Source organism: Lycorma delicatula, chromosome 6, assembly GCF_047948215.1.
Source record: "Lycorma delicatula isolate Av1 chromosome 6, ASM4794821v1, whole genome shotgun sequence".
In the NCBI taxonomy this organism is placed as follows: Eukaryota; Metazoa; Arthropoda; class Insecta; order Hemiptera; family Fulgoridae; genus Lycorma; species Lycorma delicatula.
In genome coordinates, this window is record NC_134460.1 from 95,092,255 (window position 1) to 95,115,369 (window position 23,115).

The following is a 23,115-nucleotide window of genomic DNA, read 5'->3' on the forward strand; positions in this document are numbered from 1 at the left end:
AATAAAGGACTTGGGTATACTGCTTCCAACATACATTAGAATCACATTTGATTATATACAGAATGTCCCATGAAAAAATGGAGAAACTTTCAAGACATGTTCTACTGGTGAAAATAATGAAAAAGGTTCATATAAACGTAGCTATAGAAACGCTTTGTTTTCGAGTTTAGCTAGCGAAAAATTTCGTCTTGATTTCAGTTCTTCTAATAAAAAGAAGCTTCTTCTTATATAATTAACCTAGAAAAAAAAATTGTTTTTCGACAACGAATTTTGTGTCTTATGTCGGATATATTAAAAATTACTGAAATTACAATTTTGAGACCTTTTTCTTTTATTTTCCTATTCAAATTACATTAAAAACCATCAACCTTATTCTTTAATTTGGGTCCCAAAAATTACGGAAGAGATTCGTTTTATTAGAACTGAAATCCTGACAAAATCTTTCGTTAGTCATAACTCAAAAATAAAGCGTTTCTAGACTTATGTTTATATTAACTTTTTTCACTATATTCATCAGTAGGACATGTCTTGAAAGTTTCTCTATTTCTTCCTGGAACACTCTGTATATATAAAATTATGCTGTATTGTAAAAATTCAGTACTAAGTTATAAAAAAAAAATAAATAAATAATAATTTTCAAATGTTTTAATCCACAATATAATTATTTTGTTTAAAGAATTTTAAACGAAATTACTTACTAAAGGATCTCCTAAGGAACTGCTGTAGAAAACTATAAAAGAATCATGGAAATAGGGAATCTTTTGAAAAGTTCGGCTTGTGCATAATTAAAAAAGAAATAATAAAAATATATAAATGTTGAATTGAGAACATTTTTATTGTTACCAAAGTCTGTTAAATTTTTTTTTAATGGCAGCTGTGGTTTATAGATATGCATCCATTACAATAGAGTATATGATGTGATTTTTATATAAAAATTATAAACTGAAAAATATATATATTTTTTTAATTAAAATATTTTCACTTATTTAAAGAAAGTATATATATATTAAAATAAAGTTATATTAATTTAATATTCAAATAATTTTATGAAAAGTGTTATTATTATTAAATATTTATTGCTAGTTACATTATAAACAAGAGAATTATCGCCTTTATACTAAGTCACGCGAAATTAATATTACACAACTTCGAAACAATACTGACTTAATATTTTTATTTTTATTTGCTTCCTTTGTTTTTTTTTCATAGTTATGGCAGTATTAAGTTAAAACGAATGAAATGAATTTTTTTTATCCCATTTTATGTAAAAAGATACAATAAAATACACAAAACAGTGAAATTTTATGAGCCATTAAATAATGTTATTCGGCATTTGATTAATCCATCTAGAAGAATAATATTATTGAACTAAAAAGTCATAAATATTTATTATTTCTCACCCATGAAACGAAAGTTTTCTTATGTAAATTTTTACATTTCGATTGAGTTTTATTTTCCTGAACTTCTTTTTCAATTAATTTTATGTTATTCATTAAAAAGGCTTTTAAATAAACTATTATGAAATGGCTATTGGATCCATTAAAAAAATAATAAAATGAAAGAGTAGAGATTAAAATAGCAAAAATATGAAGTTTGCTGTAAAATTTAATTATAATTTTACTTCCTTGTACGAAGTAAAGGAAGTATTGTGATCGCAAAAAATTTAGGTTTTTAGATTTCAACGGAAATATCCATTTTGATCATCACTGAATCCATTTTGACTAGTTTCGGCATGACGTCTGTGCGTACGTATGTATGTGCGTGCGTGTATCTCGCAGAACTCAAACACGATTAGTCGTAGGATGTTGAAATTTTGAATGTAGGACTATTGTAACAACTAGTTGTGCACCTCCTATTTTGATTGCAATCGAGTGAATAAAAAGTGCCCAAAAAACTACAAAATCCAACAAAAAACTGGATTTTGGAGTTTTTCTTAACTGCAGTAATAAGCTCTCATTGAAAACTTTTCAACGATGTACCATAAGTGGTACTTATTTCATTGGTTCCAGAGTTATAGCCAAATAAAATTTTAATTAATGACATATTTGATTATTGGGGAAGGCACATCGGTTCGAATCAGACCTCATCTCCTTTTTTTAATTTAAATATACTGATCTATTAATAATTATTAAACTCTGTAAAAAAATAAAAAGATTACGATAAATAATAGTTCAATAATAAAAATAAAAAAAAATAAATGAAAACATATCAAAAGTTATTAAAGAATAAAATTTTACGTACTTTTCACTTTAAAAAAAATGTGTGTATGTAATTTAATAGGCATACAAGGAAGTCATGCTTGTATACATCAGATTTTTTAGGATATAATATAACGCGTCTTCCCAAATCAGCTGATTTGGAAAGTCGAGATTTACTGCGTTCAAGTCATTTAAAGTACATTTAAAAGTCTTGGATGTCTAAGGAAGTATCACGGAAAATAAAGTATTTTCAGGTATGAATAATCTTAAAAGCCCCATGAGTTAAATAGCATGGAATACAAATTAATATTTTCGTTGGTTAAATACAGGCTACTGATATTCCACCCACCGGGTTGGTCTAGTGGTGAAAGTGTCTTCCCAAATCAGCTGATTCGGAAGTCGAGTGTTCCTGCGTTCAAGTCCTGGTAAAGTCAGTTACTTTTATACGGATTTGAATACTAGATCGTGGATATCATTGTTCTTTGGTGGTTGGGTTTCAATTAACAACACATCTCAGGAATAGTCGAACTGAGACTGTACAAGATTACACTTCATTTACACTCATACATATCATCCTCATTCATCCTCTGAAGAATTATCTAAACGGTAGTTACCGGAGGCTAAACAGGAAAAAGAGAGGATAAAGATTTAAAAGAAGTTTTTAAAATCGATTATTTTGCTAATTTTCTGAAGTATTTCTTTGGTAAAAATGTATCAACCTTAGTCGAGAGTTCTATGGTTTAAATTCTATTAAAGACAGTTACTTTTATATGGGGTTTAAATACTAGATGGTGGATAACGGTGTTCTTTAGTGGTTGGGTTTCAATTAACCACAAGTTAAATGAAGACCACACTTCATTTACACTCATATATATCATTCACATTCATCTCTGAAGTAAACAGAAAAAAATAAAGAAAAATATGTATGTATCATATAAATGAATTTTACTAATTCATAATTATAACGTTAACGTATGTTATTTACAACGAACTATTTTCACAAAATATTTATTGCAGAATTTTTTGGCTTTCGAGAAAGAGGATCTAATCATGCTTCTTTGCCATTTTAAAATCAATTAAAAAAAAATCAATCTAATATTGAATTAAATAATTTATTGTATTTTTTTTTTTTTTTTAAGAAAATACAACAAATTTTATTTTTTTAAATTTAATAATCATAAGTTAAAGAAACACTGAATCTTTCACGTCTTCCATTTAACTTTTACAATAATTATTTACTTAATTTCACTTAATACCCCTTCCAAATTGTTATTGTTTTCTATTCACTTATAATTTATTTATAATTTCTTTTATTTACCATATTATTACCATTTTATATATTATAAAATTTAACTTGTACTCTGCTAATACAGCTTAATTTAGATGTTTTCATTTATTAAAAATTAACTTTATATACTGAAATCTATTTAAATTAATCTTGTACTTAATTAATTTTTATTTCCTTTTTTGGTTTTATTTGTTGACGCCACATTAATAAAATATCTGATAATATTTTAAATATTATCTAAGGATATAAGCATATATTTCATTGTATTTTTTTGGTGTTGTAATGTGTGAATAATTTATATTCAAATTATGTTAATACGGAAATCTTCTGATAAGACTTGTTTCTTAACGGGATCTAATATTGTTCAGTTTATGAAAACAAATAAATTAAACAAAATTATTATTTCTTCGTATTATTACTATGAATTTTATCAACTTATATTTTTTATATTATTATTAATTTTATATTTTGAGATGTGACTGTCAACAAGATTTTTATACGGTTTCCCGTAATCCTTCATGATAAATTATGAAGCAGTTCCTTCTTTTTCTCCAGTGAAATATTACACTTACCCCATTTTTAACTTAAATCATGTAATTTATAATTACCTACAGATCTGGATAAAATATTTATAATTATGTTTATTCGTACCTGATTGTGTATCTGAATACGGAGAATGTATGAGAATATCATTTTTTTCTAACACATTCTGTATTAAGGTTTAAAAATTTAAACCATATGAAACAAGAAGTATATTTTCGTAGTTAAATTACTGAAATAAAGAAAGTCTATAAGGCTATATCTGGCAAATTTTTTACTTTAAAAATTTTTGAAAAGTCTTTTGTCTTGGTATAGAAAATGAATATAACTGAATTTTATTTTACGATATAAAATTTTTTATGCTTTGTGTAAAATTTCTCCGAAATCTTTTCTTTACTGGAATCTTGTTTTATCAAATTGTAATTAAGTAAAAAAAAAAAAATAGCATCTATATAAGTTAATAATTATTTATGAAATATAATTTTGCTTAGTCCCCCAAAATTGTGCAATATACATTAAAAACTTTTTAAATTTTCTTTTTTCTTATCGTATAGGCTGAAACTGCTATCCCTAAAATATTTAGACGATAAAAAAGGCAAGATAATTTTATGTTTAGATATTTTAATCAGATGGAATAAATATTTACGGTTTTCTAAAGTTTTATTGTTACTTATATCCTTTTTCTAATATTATATTTATATTTTTTTTATAGATTTCTTTACTACTTTGTTTTATTACTAGAACGTTTATATACGTTTATGATATTTCTCACGTAAATCTTTATCTTTACGACTTAATAAAATTTGTATAAAACGAATAAATTGTATATTATTCTTTTAATAAAAAAAATATATAGAATATTAATTTTCATAAGAAAAATACGGATATAAAAAAATAATGCGATGCTAATAAAATTTTAAATAATAAAATACATATATTTTTGCTATTCTTTATTGATTATTATTATTATTTTTTTTTATCTAACGCTCATTATGTTCCTATTAACTTTTGTCATCTTTCTATATATTACCAACTAAGTAGATAGATATTTTAATCAACTGCCTGCCCAAAAACAAATAATAAACAACAAAATTTTTCAAGTGGTATCGACTGATAGGGTCATCAGCCCCAACTAAATACCAATAGCCTTTTCTTTTTCCTGTTTAGCCTCCGGGAATTACCGTACAGGTAATACTTCAGAAGATGGAATGAGGATGATATGTATGAGTGTAAATGAAGTGTAATCTTGTACAGTCTCAGTTCGACTATTCCTGAGATGTGTTGTTAATTGAAACCCAACCACCAAAGAACAATGATATCCACGATCTAGTATTCAAATCCGTATAAAAGTAACTGACTTTACCAGGACTTGAACGCAGGAACACTCGACTTCCGAATCAGCTGATTTGGGAAGACACTTTCACCACTAGACCAACCCGGTGGGTGGAATATCAGTAGCCTGTATTTAACCAACGAAAATATTAATTTGTATTCCATGCTATTTAACTCGTGGGGCTTTTGAGATTATTCATACCTGAAAATACTTTGTTTTCCGTGATACTTCCTTAGACATCCAAGACTTTTAAATATATCAGATTGTAAGAAATTTGGTGTGTAGATATTTAATGAAATATCTTATAAAATCTGCTACATAACCGAATTTAAAAAAAACTTTATTAAAATCTTTGTATTACTTTCTACAAAAAGAGTATACTACACTAAATTTTATACAAAATGTTGTATTTTTGTTATATCTAATTTCTATTTCTTAATTTTTTAATATTTTTTTCAAGATAACAAAAAAACTTGATTGTTTAAACCAAAAATGTAATTGAATAAACAATAAGTATAAATCCAATGTATATCAGTATATTTATTTTTTATATTTTTCAGAGATGTTTAATTTACCACTTGATTTCAAAGTATGTACCTGAGAATACGGTATGAAAATTCGGTGGTGAATGAAAAATAATAAGCATGACTCGATTTGAACTCGAGATCTTTCAGTTAAAAGACTGAAATAAATCCTTTTTACTACAAATTCGACATCTTTACATTTTTCATATTGTCAGATTATATGACGTTAATATCGATGTATTTGTAATAAATCAACTGCTTGATTTTAATTTTTTGCAGAAAATTATAATTTTCCTTTCCTGATGTTTCGTTCCTGAAATTTCGTCTCCATTTTTTTTTTATAGTAGATATTTTTTTTTAAGATGTGGCAAAAAAATATTTTTGTTTATATTGGAACTAAGGGTTGAGTTTTTTGATAATGATTAACAATTTCACCGTAATTGGATTAATTTAAATCATATTTCGTTAACTGATATGTTATTTTGTTCAGAATGAAATATTTCAAATTTTATGTAATTTTTTTTTTGATAAATTAATAATTAGTAAACAGAGATTAAGTAATAAACAGTTGAAGTGACCGACTTTTGTTATTGTCAAAACAAAAGATTTATTCATTTACTTTAAAAATGTCTTGTTTTAAATTCATCCTGAATTCTTTAATTGAATCTACTCTTGAAATATTGGTTTTTGTTTACAGACTATAAGACTGTACAAATGAAAAATTAAGCGTCTTTTTAATGTACATATAGTTTTTTTTTTTTACTTATTTTAATGCCAAGAATCACTTCTATTTCTTCATATTACTTTGATGTATTAAAAAATGAAATTATTATTGAATTTAAAATTTTATAATAACATTTATTATTAAGAATGTCTAAAACATTAAAAAACTCTTTTTTTCTAAATTTTCTATTAAATTTTACTTGTACAAAACACAAACATATGAGTTGATGTATTTTATTTGGCTTTAAATAATTTTCATTTTACGTTATTCAAATACGAAGTATGAGTTTTATATATATATTTAGTTGAAATATTATACACCCTTATAATCGGCTTTAATTCTACTTACAACACAGTTAGTCGTCTGCAGTTAGTCAAGTCTCAAACCGACCAGCTTTAATACTTGTGGAATCTTTATTATTAATCTTAATTTCTCTCTTGAATAATTTAAGCATAAATGAAATAAATTTCCTTTAAAATATTTAATATAAGAAAAATTATTCTTATTCAATTATTGTTAATTGATCTCTTTTATAAAGTTAAAATATGGTATTTGTTTATTGTTTACACTACATAATGAACACAAAAGGATGAGAATAATATTTACACACACTATATAGGTATTATAAATATTTACCTACCACGGATTATTGAGTTAAATCCAAATAATTCACATTTGTTATAAATATCGTGTGAAGCTCTCGGTTCAGTTTTTGGACAAGCACAACTAAATTTGATATGGGAAGACTGACTTGTATTTTCTCTCTTTTCTGTGTGTATGTGTGTGTGTTTGTGTAGGAGTACAAAAAGAAGGAGACGGTACGGATCCATTGTAAGGGAGTAGAAGTAAGACCACGTGGCCGGTTTGGCCCAGTTTTTGTGCGAGTGTCCCATTAGTGTGTCTGTGTGTGTCTTAACGTGCACGCGCGCACATGCAAGCAGATTATGTGTGTCCGCTCGATGATTATTTTTCTTTGTCCTTTCGTTCAGCGGTCTTGATCAGGAAATGTTCTTATGTTGTGCGGTGTGACGATAATGCGGGTGATGTGGTCTATGTAAACCAGTATCTGGACAAAAATACAACACAGACACGTAAATACGTACATACACACACACACATACAACATTATTTTATTCTCACACTCTAATATAAGATCACCCGCTGTGCTCTTCATTATGGTCTCAGATTTTTACCTGTTTATAAACGCTTAAGTGACGGTTTAATTATAATGCCTACCTAACCTTATGTTGTTTTAAAAACCTTTTTTTTGTTGGTATCCTTGTTTGTGTGTGTTATAATATTACATCACATATGCATATCAGTTCCGGTGTGTGTTGTAAGAAATATTATCCTGCGAAAGGCAATCCTTTAAATTTTATTCGAAGAATCAAATTATTTTTTATAAAAAAGCTACTATTTATTCCTGTACCCTATTTTATTAAATCCGATATCGTATTAAGTTTCTACTGCGGTAGTTAACTGTGTTTAATTATCCCAGACTATTCTATTTAATTATCTGTGAATCTGTGGTAGGCTTTATCTCTTTTACTTGTAAATCGTTTGCAGCTCACAATTATAATTTTATTAATAAAGATTGAAAAAAAAAACGTTTAAGAAAAATAAATTTGTTCGTATGATTTCTTTCTAAGTAAGATTTTAAATTGTATTTTCACGGGTTTAGATTTTGGCCAACCGGGCCTTGTTTCTCCCTGGCTGTCTTGCGATGGCGCAACTACTAAATAAATCGAACGTGATGGAAAAACATAACGGTTCTAGCCTGCTTGTGAAAAAATTGAGAATACAATAGAAATATTTTATAAGTAAAAAAAATATTACATGAAAATTTCAAACAGAATGCACTTTATAAAAATTATAAATTTATAACCAGATGTGAATTTTACTCGTATTATATGAAAATTTGTAATTTGTAGATGTAAAAGAATATCTTTGTTTTCGTAATTCATTATAAATCTACTAATTATAATTTTTTAATAATCTGGTTATAGAATTTCAGTCTGTTCGTAAGGGTTTTGTTTTTTTATTCGATAAGCATTCAGTGTTGCTTATTTTTTGAAAATATATTACTACATTTTTTCATTTTCATATTTTTCGTTTGATTTTCTTGTCATTTCAAAAAAAAATTCATTAATCTTTTGTTATAATCTTTCTTTCCTATTATTTTCTTAATATCAACATCCTTCCTAATTCTACATCTTCAGTTATTTATTAATTATGTTTTTATCGTTGTCTTCCTTTTTGTTGTTTTTGTCCACTACATTTTCCTGCTATAATCAAATTTACTGTTCCTGGATACCTTGAGATATGGGCCATCAACTTGTCCTTTTAATTCTCCAACAATCATATATATGAGCTATATTTCTGGGTAAAATAGCGAATATAATCTGTAACAGAAAGAGATTTGTTTGAACTAAAAAATCGATGAAAAACGGTTTTAGTTTTCAAAAATTTTCTTTTGGATATTACAACTGAAAGCAATTTAAAAATATTTTCTGGAGAAAATAAAATGCAGCATTATATTTTTGTCATTAAACATATATTTAAAAAAAAAATTATATAAACTTAATATTATAATAGCTACTTTATTTCATGAAAAGAGAAAACTTGTGGACAAAAATGATATTTCACAGATTGACGGAAGGAAATTTTGTAAGAAAGAAATATTATTAAGTTTAAAAAGCGATAAATAGTAAAACTTTAAAAAAAATAATTTTACAATAAAACTTTAATTTTTTTAATACTTTTTTTTACAGTCGTGTCAAAAATTAAAGTGATTAGCGACTTTGTGTAATGTTACTGTACCGGTAAATTTGTAGTCTTGAAGAAACTCAGGTCACCTACTCCTAAGACTTGTGGTTAATTGAACCCCAACCTCCAAAGAACACTGGTATCCATGATCAAGTATTCAAATCCGAATAAAAGTAACTAACTGCCTTTATTAGGATTTGAACCTGAGAACTTCGACTTCGAAATCAGATGATTTACGACGACGAATATGTCACTTGACCAACCCGGTGGATTATTTTATTTTTTGTAGTAAGTCTTTTGTAGGTAATCATTTATTGTTTTTTTTTCTAACATATCTTATTGTTTTTAATTTTAAACTTATTTTTACATGAAGATATTCAATATTACGCTTAGTGTAGCCTGAAATTATTTAAATCTCTCCTTCCTTAATATTTTTATCAACTTTATTACCTTCCTGTCCTACACTAATTCTAGATGTTTTTTATTTGAACTATTCTTCTTCTTGCTGTGAAATTCTACTATAAATCTGTTCCTTAATCAATCGATATTATAATCAATGCATTTCTAAATATCAGTTCATTTTTAATACCCGAGAGCTAAATTAATACAATATTTTTAACTGATTATTTTTCTATCGACTGTTGAATTCCTTGCCTCGTAAAACAAGGTTTGCTATATTAGATTACATCATACATATATAAAAGGTATATTTCCTGGCAAAAACATGCTAGCTATTTATATACTTAAGTTGTACATGTAGTATTATATGTCAGCTGTTGATTATTATTTTTTTTAATTTCCTGTGCTTCTTTGAAATTTCTAGAATTTTCCTTAAAAAAAAAATCAAGTTTTCTTATTTTAAAAATGTTTTTCTCTTTAGATTTCTCATTATCAATATTTGTTTCGTTGAAAGAAATATTTTAGTGTTTATCTGTGAGTTTTAAATTTACAACTTATGTACTTTTGATATTGCAAGATCTTTTTTTATTATTATGTTAATAGAAATGCGACAAAAGGAAAATTAATGATTGTAATGTGGAATACATAAAAAAAAAATAAGAACGGATACGATTTATTCCATTTAACAAAATATAAATATATGAAAGAAGTAGAAAACTGATTTGAAAAAAAATATATAGGATTATTAAAGAATGATAATAAAAACAATTTCCTCGAATCAAATTAATATATTTAAACAAAAAATGCACCCGTTTTTGTAATATTTTGTCTTTATTCATAATATAAAGACATAAAATCGAGTTGATTTAACTTTATTCGAAAAGAGTATTTTTCTTCAATTTTTTCTAAGAGAAATTTCAGGAATGAAAATAAAAAGGCCTCTTTTAACGGAAAATTGTTTTGAGAATGAAATATGTATTTTTCATAATCTTATATCATGAAATCTTAAAATCGTTATAAAAAATATAATGCGACTGCTGTGTTTTGAAAATTTGTTTAGTGGTTTGATACCACGCTTTATTTTACCTAACTCGTAAAATACTGTTTTGAATTTATCTGCCTTTAGGTATGTTAATTGTTTTAAGCTGTCTAGATCCTTCAGATAGAATATGTTGTATTGTATACCCATTAGATGATAAGATTTTAATTTTATGATACATTCATGAAGAATTTTTCAAAGTTTTTTACTTATAATTAGATTTCTTTGGACCCGTTGTAATATGTTTTTTCTTTTTCTTTTCGGAAGGTGGAAAACGGTTTTGTGTAAAAATCTATATTTACAGCTCTAAACATGACCTAACCTAGAAGTGAAATGAAAATGAAAAATAATTAAAAAATACGCATGAAAACTTTATATATTTCAGTTAAATTATAGCAAAAAATTGTTACAAAACTCTTACCGGCCCGATTTCATTTATTAAACAACGAATAATCGTAAGAATTGTATTATTTCTGTAAATGTGATATGTATTACATATAAATGAAATCGTACCGGTAAGAGTTTTGTAACAAAATTTTATTTTTTTCTTATTATGTGGAACTCTTTAACATTGTTTATTATCTATTATTGTATGTCTATTACATATACTTAACTTCTAAATTCTAAATTAATAACAAGTTTTGATAATAGAAAAGTTGTTTCTTACCTTTTTTTATATCAGTATCATTTATTAAAAACAGTTTTATCGATATTACAGAAATTTTTGTTTTTTTGTGAAGAGTAATAATAATGACATCTTTGTTTTAGTCTCCGTAACCACCATCAGGTATTACTTCTGAGGATGAACGAGGATGATATGTAAGAGTATAAATGATGTGTACAGTTTCAGGTCGACCATTTCTGAGACGTCTGGGTAACACCCATGAGACGGTCCGCTTCGCTTGGAGTTCTACAACTGGTGGAATACAAATCGACGACTCAAGTATGTTTTGTTTACCGACGAGGAAAATTTCACTCGAGATGGCATCAACGACATAAGCAATGAGCATACATTGGACAGAAGTAAATCCTCATAAAACGGCGAAACGTAATTTCCAACACCGATTTATTGACAATGTATTGTGCGGCCTTCTTCATAGTAACCTGTTTAGACCGTTCATATTGCCTGGCCGCTTAAATGCTGAGGTCTTTCTTTCTTTTTCCTGTTTAACCTCCGGGAATTACTGTTTAGGTATTATTTCAGAGGATGAATGAGGATGATATGTACGAATGTAAATGAAGTGTACAGTGTCTTGTACAGTTTCAGTTCGTCCATTCCTGAGATGTGGGGTTAATTGAAACCCTACCACCAAAGAACACCGGTATTCACGATCTAGTATTCAAATCCGTATAAAAGTAACTGCTTTTACTAGGATTTTAACCTTAGAATCCTCGACTTCAAAATCAGCTGATTTACGAAGACGCGTTCACCACTAGACTAACCCGGTGGATTGAAGAAATGATATCTTCTTTTTTTTTTCCTGGTTAGCCTCCGGTAACTACCGTTTAGATAATTCTTCAGAGGATGAATGAGATGATATGTATGAGTGTAGTCTTGTACATTCTCAGTTCGACCATTCCTGAGATGTGTGGTTAATTGAAACCCAACCACCAAAGAACACCGGTATGCACGATCTAGTATTCAAATCCGTGTAAAAATAACTGGCTTTACTAAGACTTGAACGCTGGAACTCTCGACTTCCAAATCAGCTGATTTGGGAAGACGCGTTCACCACTAGACCAACCCGGTGGGTTGAAGAAAATGATAAGGTTGAAGAAATGATATCTGCCAGACTCTTAACGTACGGTTTACAATTTCATTGTCATTTTTTTGGATACAATATTACAAAAACAAACATATTTCAATAATTATTAACTAGTCGAATACTAAGTCAAATACACTCTTTTTTTTTAGTAATATTCTGTGGTTAACCATTCTCCTAGCTTTGGAATCTCTGAATTAGGACGTTTTTGTAAAAACATTCAAATCACTGCTTACTGGATCCAATATCCATGTCATTCAGCAATTTATTATAAAAAAATACTTTATCTCAACAAATAAATTAAACAAAATGCACACCTCAAATCTTTTTCACGCAAATTTATAACCGGCTGACCATTGACGAGTACTCAGGGGTAATAACTTATAAATAAAATTACTGTAAAAATTATAGGAAGGAAATAAATAGAAGCGACTGGTTTTATCAAAGAATTCCTTGTAGTTTATAAACCAATATTACAATTAAACGTTTTTCATCTTCATTTCCGTAAATTTGAGTAAGTATTTTAATCACCAAGTTAGATGAGGGTGAAACATGCGGTATGTAAACGAGTTGTAATTATTTTTTACTTTTAAATCAAGTGTTTATTGAAAGAGTAGTGCATCCTACGAAGAGCTGATAATATGCTATCAGTACATTAATAATAAGTTAGCCTATTAACTAGTTATTAGTATTAACTATTTACTAGTCAGGGTGTAACGACATTATTATGTTAAATAATTAACTTTAATTATCATATTAAGTGGTTAGAATAGAAAATAAGCTATAAGTTGGTCTATTTATTTAAAAAGTAACACTTTTTTAAAATTAATAAAGAATGACGACTTCAGAAATGTAATAAAAAACTTAGTAACTATTTCTTTGTAAACTCTTCTTTTTTTAAATCGATGTCAAATTAATAATAAACAATTAATAATTTAAAACTTATTAATTTAACGTCGGTTTCAAAAAATCTAAATTAATTTTTTTTGTGCGTTTACTGAAAATATAGTTTTATGATTTAAACATACTTCATTAATTTGTTGTTTTATTTTTGTAAATAGGTCCAAAAAAGACATCTATATGAAAAAAAATCTGTTTTTACTAAATGTAAAAAGTTAACAAGCAATGAATTAATTAATAATGAGAAAAAAATAAATAAGTAGTAATTTTGAGTTTGAACTAAGGGGTATTTTCTGAAAACGGAAATTTGTTTTATTTTTTTTTTACCTAAAATTTTCTTGAAGTTTTTCATGAAATTTTTTTTCAAGTGTCTAAATTTTTTTTATTTACTTGACGATAATCTTTTTTAAACCTTCCAATGATATCTGAAATAAAATTATTAGCAAATGGAAAAATGTTGTTTAAAAAAATAAAAAAGAATCGTTAAAATTGAATTTAGTTGAATTTAAGGCTTTAACGTGCTTATATAAAAATGAATCCTATACAATTATAATATTTTATGTATCGATTATTTCACCATTATTAAAGATAATAATATGTTGCGAATGATGACGCAATTCTAGTAAAGTTCTCCGTTTTCTTTTTAACAATAAGAAAAATGTGGAAAACTTTTTAATCTAGAATAAAAATCCTTTTTTAAATTAACTTATAAACAATCATAATTTAAAACTATTAATTACAGTATTTGTTTCTTAATGATGCACATATGAACTTGGTAACACTAACAACGCTAACTAAATTTTTATCTTTTGTATAAAAAGAATTATAGTATCTAAAAAAAAAAAAAAATATAATCCAAATCAATATTGCGAATGAAGTTCTTAAGTTCTAAATTACTAAAAAAAAAAAATAGTTCAATAAATTTATCTTTTTATATAAAATTATCGATGTAAAAAACTGTTAAAAAAATAATTTGGAAATAAAAAATGGGAACACTGAAATCTAAGTTTTTTAGCACGATCATTTTCATATTTTAATTTTTTTTTTATTATAACGACACAGCAAATTTACAATCTGTTCAGCAAGATAATTAATCAATAAATAAGATGTATTTGAACTAACATTAAGTTGCCACAGATCCAGCGGCTTGTGACTTAATAATGAAATAGAAGAGCACTCCGTACGGCCAGACCATAAAGTCACCTAATTGAAATGATAAGGCAAACCAAGAATATTGTTCCTTAGCAATCTTGAAAAATCAGTGATAGTGTTATCTAATAAATTGACTGCCAAATAATTCGAGCGCTGATCCAAGCGATTTTGATACCGTAGGCTCACCAGAGAAATTTCCTGCCGAACGGTTTGCAACTTAAGATCATTATTTATAAAGCTATTACTTATATACCACGGTATGTTGAACATTTTTCGCAATGTTTTTGTTTGGTATCGATCAAGTATGTCAATACGGGAGTTGCACGATGTATCCCACAATTGAAGCCGGTAAGTCAAAACGGATTTATAAATCAATAATTTAATTTTTGATGAAAGCCGAGATTTATGTTCTATATTTTAAATGATTCTAATTTTTACAGATATATAAAATTTTATTTTATTATTCGAAGAAGGAACCACGCTTATATCATGAAATGCTGGAAATGTTATTTTAATAATAAAAGTAAGTTTTGGTTTGTTTTTTATTTGTGTAAAAGCTTTTAATTAATTTAATTTCGTTTTTACATGAGATGTCAAATATAACAAATATATTTTAAAAATATACCATAAAAATGTTTACAATCAATTATTTTTGCTTGAAGTGTGATAATTAAATTTCATTAATACTTATATTTTTTAAGCCTGCATTTTTTCATTATATTACACGGGTTTTTTAAATATTTCTTTTTTGTACGATGGATTTATTCGACTGTAATATTATCAAAAATATTTTACGTTACTTTATAATTTGATTTAAAATTGCTTTTAAACAAACTATTTGAAAGATTTTTATTTATCGCTTTCAATTTTCATACAGATGATAAAATACGTCAGGCATTGTAATTTTTCTATACCTTTGTTTATTTTTACCAAAATGTATTTTAAACGAAAAAAGTTGTAATTATAATGATGGAAGTTAAAAAATTAATTTTTAATATTTTAAAACAAAAAACAGTTTTTTTTTGTTGTTTGTTTATTTTTTGTTGACACAACTTTGAATTCTTTCCAGTTTTTACATCAGCGACGCAGTCTCATACAAAAAAATATTATAGCCATTGAGATAAAAATCATTCCCTCTTTCCACTTTTTCCACCTTTATAAAAAAAGAGCTCAGTCTAGAAATAGGCGGAGAGAGCGAGATTCTTTTCAAAAAGCATTTTGAATACGTTACCATGGTAACCATGTTGATGACGTCATCTGGAACAAAGGACTGATCCTTATAATTGTTGGTGGTGATGGTACTTAATGTTCAAATGTTTAAAGGGCTTGATGGAGAAACTACATTTTGTTCTACGTTTTAATTGTCCTCTACATTTCACGACACACAATACTTTACGGACTTATTTCAGTTTAGTACCGTAACGTATATTTCAATACTTCATAATAATTACTGCAATCATTACTAAAATTCTATTTCAAAAAAAGATATTGAAATATTTTAACTGCGTTGATATTGTCTAACGACGTGTTAGAATATTTATCTTAATGCTTTTTCCTGTCGACAAAAGAAATACTCGTAAATATGATACAAATGTAGCGTGAATTATAAACAAAAAAATATTGAATTTTTAATAACTTACTCTTTTATCGAATGAAATACAAATGATTACCACATCCTTAAACGATACAACGAAGTAATGCGTACCATACAGATTAAAATCCTTTGAATGAATTTATTTTACATTTAAATTATAGATTTAATTGTTATTCGTTATATACTGATAAATTATAAAATAATTTTTCATAACTGATATCATAATAACACGATTTAAATTCCTTATTAGTTTTTCTAAAATTTCTCTAATATTCATAAATAAATTTCTTTTATCTACCCGTTATCACAAACAATTTATTTTCAATTACATCTGTCGTTAATATAAAGCTGGTATAAATTAAATCAAATATAAACTCAAAATGAATAAAAAAGTAAACGTAATCTACGTTTTACGTTTAAATAAAATTTTTTTATAAACAATTTTTTATTTTCAAATTTATTATAACTTATATCTTATGTGCCCGTCGTTTCTTAGGTCATAATTTTTTCATTTGTTTATTTCATAGGTCCATCCATTTCTTTTTTTACAAAAAGTGACGCTAACTTTCTACAAAAAACATATCCTTTTTTTCTTGTTGAATTTAACCTTTCAAATCTAGTCTGTTTATTTTCCTAACGATAATATGGTTTGAATGAAAACGAGAGGAGTTTGAAGAAATAACATGTTTTTTAAACTTTTAAGCAATATACAATACAATAACAGAATTTAATCCAATAGTTGGGTTAGTTATTTAATTGTATTTTATACCAACTTTTATATATTCGTTATTTTAGTTGTACACAGATATATTTTATACAAATAAATAACTTATGCAACTATACAAATATATTAAAAATGTGCAGTACACATTCAAACTACAAAACAGAGTTAAAGGCTGCAAAAAAAACTAATTCAATGCTTGCCTGTAATGTTTTTTGTGTTTCCCTCTTGTTCTAAAATGCAATAATGTTCAAAAATATTTGAGGATGATCTCTAAAATGCTTCAAATTGTTTTAGAAACTTTTAGGAAATTCTACCAATTTCTAAAATGTATTAGTGTTTGAAAATATTCTACAATATTCCCAAATGTTTTAGTATTTCAACTGTTTATAATGTTTTAAGGTTCTCACCCCCTCTTCATCACGTAGCGATTGCGGTAGGAATGTCTAACACCCTTGGTATTTTTTCTCACTTGGTAAGTAATAATTGTACGAAGTTTGGTTGAAATCGATCCTGTCGTTTAGGAGTTATAGAACAAACATACACACATGTAATGTCTTCTATTTATATTAATATTTATCATAGGCCTATCTTTGTATAGATCAATCAAACATACTTTTTATTTAAATTGATGAGCTTTGTGATGGCGTGTTAGGGTCTGATTTTTTATCCAAAAAAGATCCCGGGTTTGAATACGATGAGCCATGGACTTTTTCATACACTGTTTTTGTTTGTTAATATTACACACATAAACTTCAAGCTTATGTGGTGAATTAATCTATACAACTAACCAACCGAAATTGATAACATAAACACCGCGCTTAAACCAGTTTTTATGATTATTTTTTAAATAATTAAATCATTTAAGATTTATTTGGTCAATAAAATTTTTTTTCAAATTTTAATATTTTATAACGAGTTAATTTTTCAGCATATAACATATCTAGTAATATTACTAGATATGTTATATGCTAATAAGCAAGATTTTTTTTCTACAGTCACATCAACAATTACAGTCATTAGCGCCTAAAGTAACACTATTATGCAGTGTTACATAAAACAACAAAAATAATAAACAATAAACAATAAACATAGACAAGTAACAACAACAAATACAAACTAAAATACATAAATCAGACAAAATCACTAAATTTTATTCTTCATTCCACTGTAAGAGAGGAACTTCATCATACGTTTTATACCTTCTTTCTGGTTTAATAGAAATTTCATATTTGAATCCAGGTCTAAGTTTTGTCGGACGGTTCCAAAGATTGGGTAATCAAAGAGCAGATTGGTGCACGGACCATTTGACCTTGCAAGCCTCACAGGTCTTCTGAGGAGAGCCAAGTAGATGAGTGTGGGTAAGCCTGGTGTATCCAGTTCTTAGCCTAGTTAAGATGTCTTGGTCTCTTCTGTTGCTCGGGGTAAGAGGTTTCTCGAGCACATTCTCCCGGATGTTATTTAATGCCGTGGGAGGACTCAGCAGCAAGATTTTAATTTTTACCAATGGATCTTAATTAGGTTTTTGACGTTCAATATTTGAAAAGTGATATTAATTAAATAACAACTTCCAAAGTTTTTAGTTATTATTAAAATCTATTTCTTACCTTTAATGGGATTTAAATCTAGGTTTCATGAAAAGTTGTCAAAGTAAGTAATTTAACATAAAAAAAATAATGATCTCTACTATTGGGCGTATGCCTGGTAGAATGATTTAATGAAAAATCGTAAAAAATTGACAAAAAATAGATTATAGAATAAAGTTTAAATGTAACATGAAAATTTTTCAAAATTTTGTTTTGTGATGTTAAACTCCTACGAAAAATTTAATTTTTAAATATAATGGTGGATAAAAAATAATAAAATACTATCCATTTCTTAATTCTGAATTGTACTTATTGAACAAAAACGTTTTTTGCAACAAAAAAAATACTATTTTTCGAATAAAAAAAAATAAAAATATTTTATCTTTATTTCTGGAGAGAAAAAAGAATAATTAAACTGTGGAAAAATTAAGAAATCTTTCCCTAAATTAACGATATCTTTTATATACAATTCTGAATACTGTTTGACATTACTGTACGTAAAAGGTTAACAATAACTATTAGAATGTTATTTTATTTTTTCGTGCTTCAGGGTGCTTCATGAGGTGTAAAGAATTCTTTGCTTAAATGCTAGAATCCCCTTTGTTCTTTGGAATTTTTATCTTTTTAAATTTTTATTAGTGCTGTTAAGTTTGTATTTAAGAAAAAAAATCGTGATTTTCATAATTTATAATTTTATCTTAAAAATCTAGATTTTTTTTTATTTTACTGTAGGAAGATTATTAGATCGGAGCAATCATTCTAATCTGTCTTGAAGTTTTTGGTGGTCCAAGTTACTGGTGATATCGACTTTTTTCTTTACTGTATATTTTCTGATGCTTTCCCCTCTGACCATTTGATAGCTCTTTTCCATCAGATAATCTTGATTCCTTTTCTATTTCCTTTCTTTTTAACTCATTCTACAGTACCTTCCATCGTATCCTTAATCAAACTCTTTTCTTTTTTTCTTAAGTCTTACACTATACATTCTTTTTTATTTGTTTTATTTCATCTGACAATGCTTTCTAGTGATCTATTATTTTTCTTTGCATACCTTCAATAATGATTATACGTTTACTTCTTTCCGTAACCATACATCAAAAGCTTTAAACTTATCTCAGTTTCTTAACAGTAGAACTCTTAAAATTATTACTGAACCATGCAATAGCGCGCGCGCGCACACACACACAAACACATATGCGTTTCCTATAGCCTCAAGTTCATCTTTCCAAGTTTATCCTGTTCTGAATGCTTCTTTTGCCTTTTTTTTAATTAATTTTTTATTACTTCTATACTCATCTACTGCCATTTTTAAAATACATTCTTTTACCTACTTATGAACATTTCTTTCCAAACTTTATAAACTTTCTTTTAATTATATTTATTGTCAGACCAAACACTTCCTCAAATCTTTCTTGGTTAAAAATTATTCCCTTTCGGTATAGTTTTTATTTATTATTTTTAAGGTAAAGTTTTTAAGGTCTCATACAACTAGTTTTTTTGTATAATATGCTTACGTCATCATTGTTTTTCTTTGCCAAGCGTAAACTGTTAAATTGTTGTTTAAAAATGACAATTTAGATGTTTTTTTCTTGAAATAGCACATATTGTCACGGAAATGGAAACAGGATTAATTTATAAGTAATATATTCATTTCTGTATCAGTATTGATGATGATTGATAAATGAGCTTCCTTCTTTCGCTATTAATTATAGAACCATTAATTTCGCTCCAATAGATACAAATCTGTTGCGAAAATAACATTACAAATAGGAAAATCGTAAGAAAAGTTGCCTTATTCTTTAAAGTGATTTGGAAATACATCCTAATTTATCAGTACTTTATTCCATAAATATTAAAGATAATCCATGTTAGTCAAGCAGTATTTTTCACGATTATGTAACTTATCTGGAGTAGTCAACATACACTCCCGATTTTACTTTTAGTTGTTTCCTTGCTTGAAGGGAACTTTGAAAACAAAAGGCGATATAGGCATACCAGTGACGTCAAAACTGATACGCTGAAGCAGCTGAATGAGTTTTCTAAGAACGGATTCTTGGAATGTTTCTAAAACTTTATGAACATTGGCAAAAAGTGATTAATGCTGTAGAAAATATGATGTAAAACCTTTTAATGAACAATATTTGTAAAAATAAACATATGCCAGGAACTTTACATATATATAATATTTTTCATTAGTAAACAGAATATAATTCTGTTATGATTGTATAATCCTTAACTAAATTTAGTAGTATTTGTATTTTGCATAAATTATGTGGCCTATACAAATGCAAGAAAATAAATATAAGTATTGCTTTTGACAGTGATGTATATAAGGTTAAATTTAAAGATGATGATGTATGTATGTCTTTATTATTATTTTTGTTTTTTAAAAGGTCACCTGGCCAACGATGGGGTTATTCAAAAAGATATTTCTCTTTTTCATCAGTAGGTATTACTTATAAATTAAGTTTATATCGTGTAGATGGTAGACAGACAGACAGTTACACAGACGGGTGACCTGATGGAATAGAACCGTAGCCTACATACATATATATATATATATATATATATAATAGCTTTAGTTAAAATTGACCTTCTTCAGCTGTCATGTAATCGCTTTCTTTTACTATTTATTCCACTTGCCTAGTGCCTAATATCTTCATTCCCTATTACAGTTTTTTTTATTATTATTTTTAACAAACTACTTAAGTTAAATAATCTATTTAATTATCTTTCCATTTCTTTCTGTTCCATTAAATTTATTTTAATTAGAATATATACTTTTTCTAAATAACTATTTCCGTTATTGTTTAAATGATAATAGTCAACTTAAAACATACATATCCTAAACGGTTTTCCCTTTTTTTACCGTATTTATCATTATCACTATTTTTTATTTCTTTTATTTTTATTAATATATATATTTAAGGCGCTCCCGAATTAATAAATTAGAAATAAAGCATCTATATTTTACTTTTTATGTTGCTATTAAATTTTATTGAAGGTTATTATTCTTTATATTTTAACATAGTTCTATGAATACAAAAACCTTTCCTATTTTTTATTTTTATTTTATTAATTTATAAGCTATATCTTTTTTTTTATCATTTAGTTTACCTTTAGTTTTTTTTTTATAGAAAAGTAAATTGATTAATGATATATGTCTGGTTTTTTGTAATAACTATTTTGTTGCTCTTAGATTATTAAGAATTTTTATAATTAGTTAAAATATGTTTTTAATTATTAAATAACTACAACTCTACCGTGTTTAAAATCAACGGGAAAATTTATTTAAAAAATGAACAAAACGAAAAATAAATTAAGAAAGAAAGCGTTGTGTTTATATGTAAAACTATTATTTAAATTTTTTAAAACTGAAATTTAAAATTAAAAAAATTAAATTTAAAATTGAAAAAATTTTATTATAAAAATTATTTTAATCAATTTCAGGTAATCATTTTTTTTTTAATAAACATAAAACTGATTTTAATAATAATGCACTAAAAACAATATCTACTATTTAATTTTTTAAATTTTAATCCTTTGAAATTGATGCCAATTTATAAAAAAATAATATCAATAACTAATTAACCGTAAGAATAGTACCAACATAAAAAAAAATAAAAAACAAACGATACTATTATCTATTTCTTTGTAACTCATTTATTGAAATCGATTTTATAATGTTAGTAAATTTAAACTTTTATTTTTTATTTTAAAAATAAATAAAGCTTAAAAAATAAGATCTAAGCTTGTTTAGATGAAATGCAAAAGACAAAAAATAAAAAAATATATATATGTTAAAAATAATAAAAGGATAAATAATCCTGTTAAAGGTAGCTGTTAAATAATTAACAGCTACCGAGCGTAAATTAATTATTTCTATTTGGGTAGAAATAGATTATTTTTTTATATAAATTTTTTCAACTAATTTTCTTTAAGTTTTCCGTTAAAATTGTGATAATTGTAATAATTTCAAGCTGTATTTCATTACGCTGTAACGATAATGATAATGATGATGATTTTGACAAACAAATAAAACACTTCATCAAATCGTTTATATGAACGTTTTTAACAAAAGAAAAGTCTTTTGTTAAAAATACCATCCAAGTTAATTTATATGTAAAGTTTAGAAAGAGACTATTAGAGTCATCTTCTGTAGAAAAATTAAACGAAAAAATTAATTCAAAATCGGTGCATCTGATGGTTTGAATATGTAAAAATGATAACTTATAGGTTGAATTGAGAACCTCATTCTTTTTATTAAATCTGTTAAATATGTGTAATCAATTTTAACCAAACAAAACTTTGAAAGAAATTCGATATGAATAATGAATTTAATTATTTTGGTTATAAAAATGAAGTAAATCTGAAACAATATTTAAAAAAATTATAAAAATGAATTTTTTCAGATGTTAAAAAGGCCTATGATTCAATTGACCCGAAAACATTATTTAAAGTTCTTAAATAATTTGGGACAGACCCAAAAATAATAAACCTCAGACTCTCATAGTCACAACTCCAAGAGGAAATATCTTATTAAAGGGGAAATATCTCATCCTTCTGGAATCAAAATAGGAAATCAGGC

At 26.3% G+C, this 23,115-nt stretch overlaps 1 protein-coding gene across 2 annotated transcripts in view; it reads left to right on the top strand.

Annotated features, from left to right (window-relative positions):
• Positions 1-15,094: 15,094 nt before the first annotated feature.
• The window catches only part of LOC142326829 (uncharacterized), a 70,414-nt gene continuing 62,393 nt past the window's right edge, over positions 15,095-23,115 (top strand). For both annotated transcript variants that reach the window (XM_075369553.1, XM_075369554.1), the window contains exon 1: positions 15,095-15,149. In XM_075369553.1, coding sequence (XP_075225668.1) covers positions 15,116-15,149 — 34 coding nt within the window. In that variant the 5' untranslated portion in view covers positions 15,095-15,115. The remainder of the gene's footprint in view (positions 15,150-23,115) is intronic.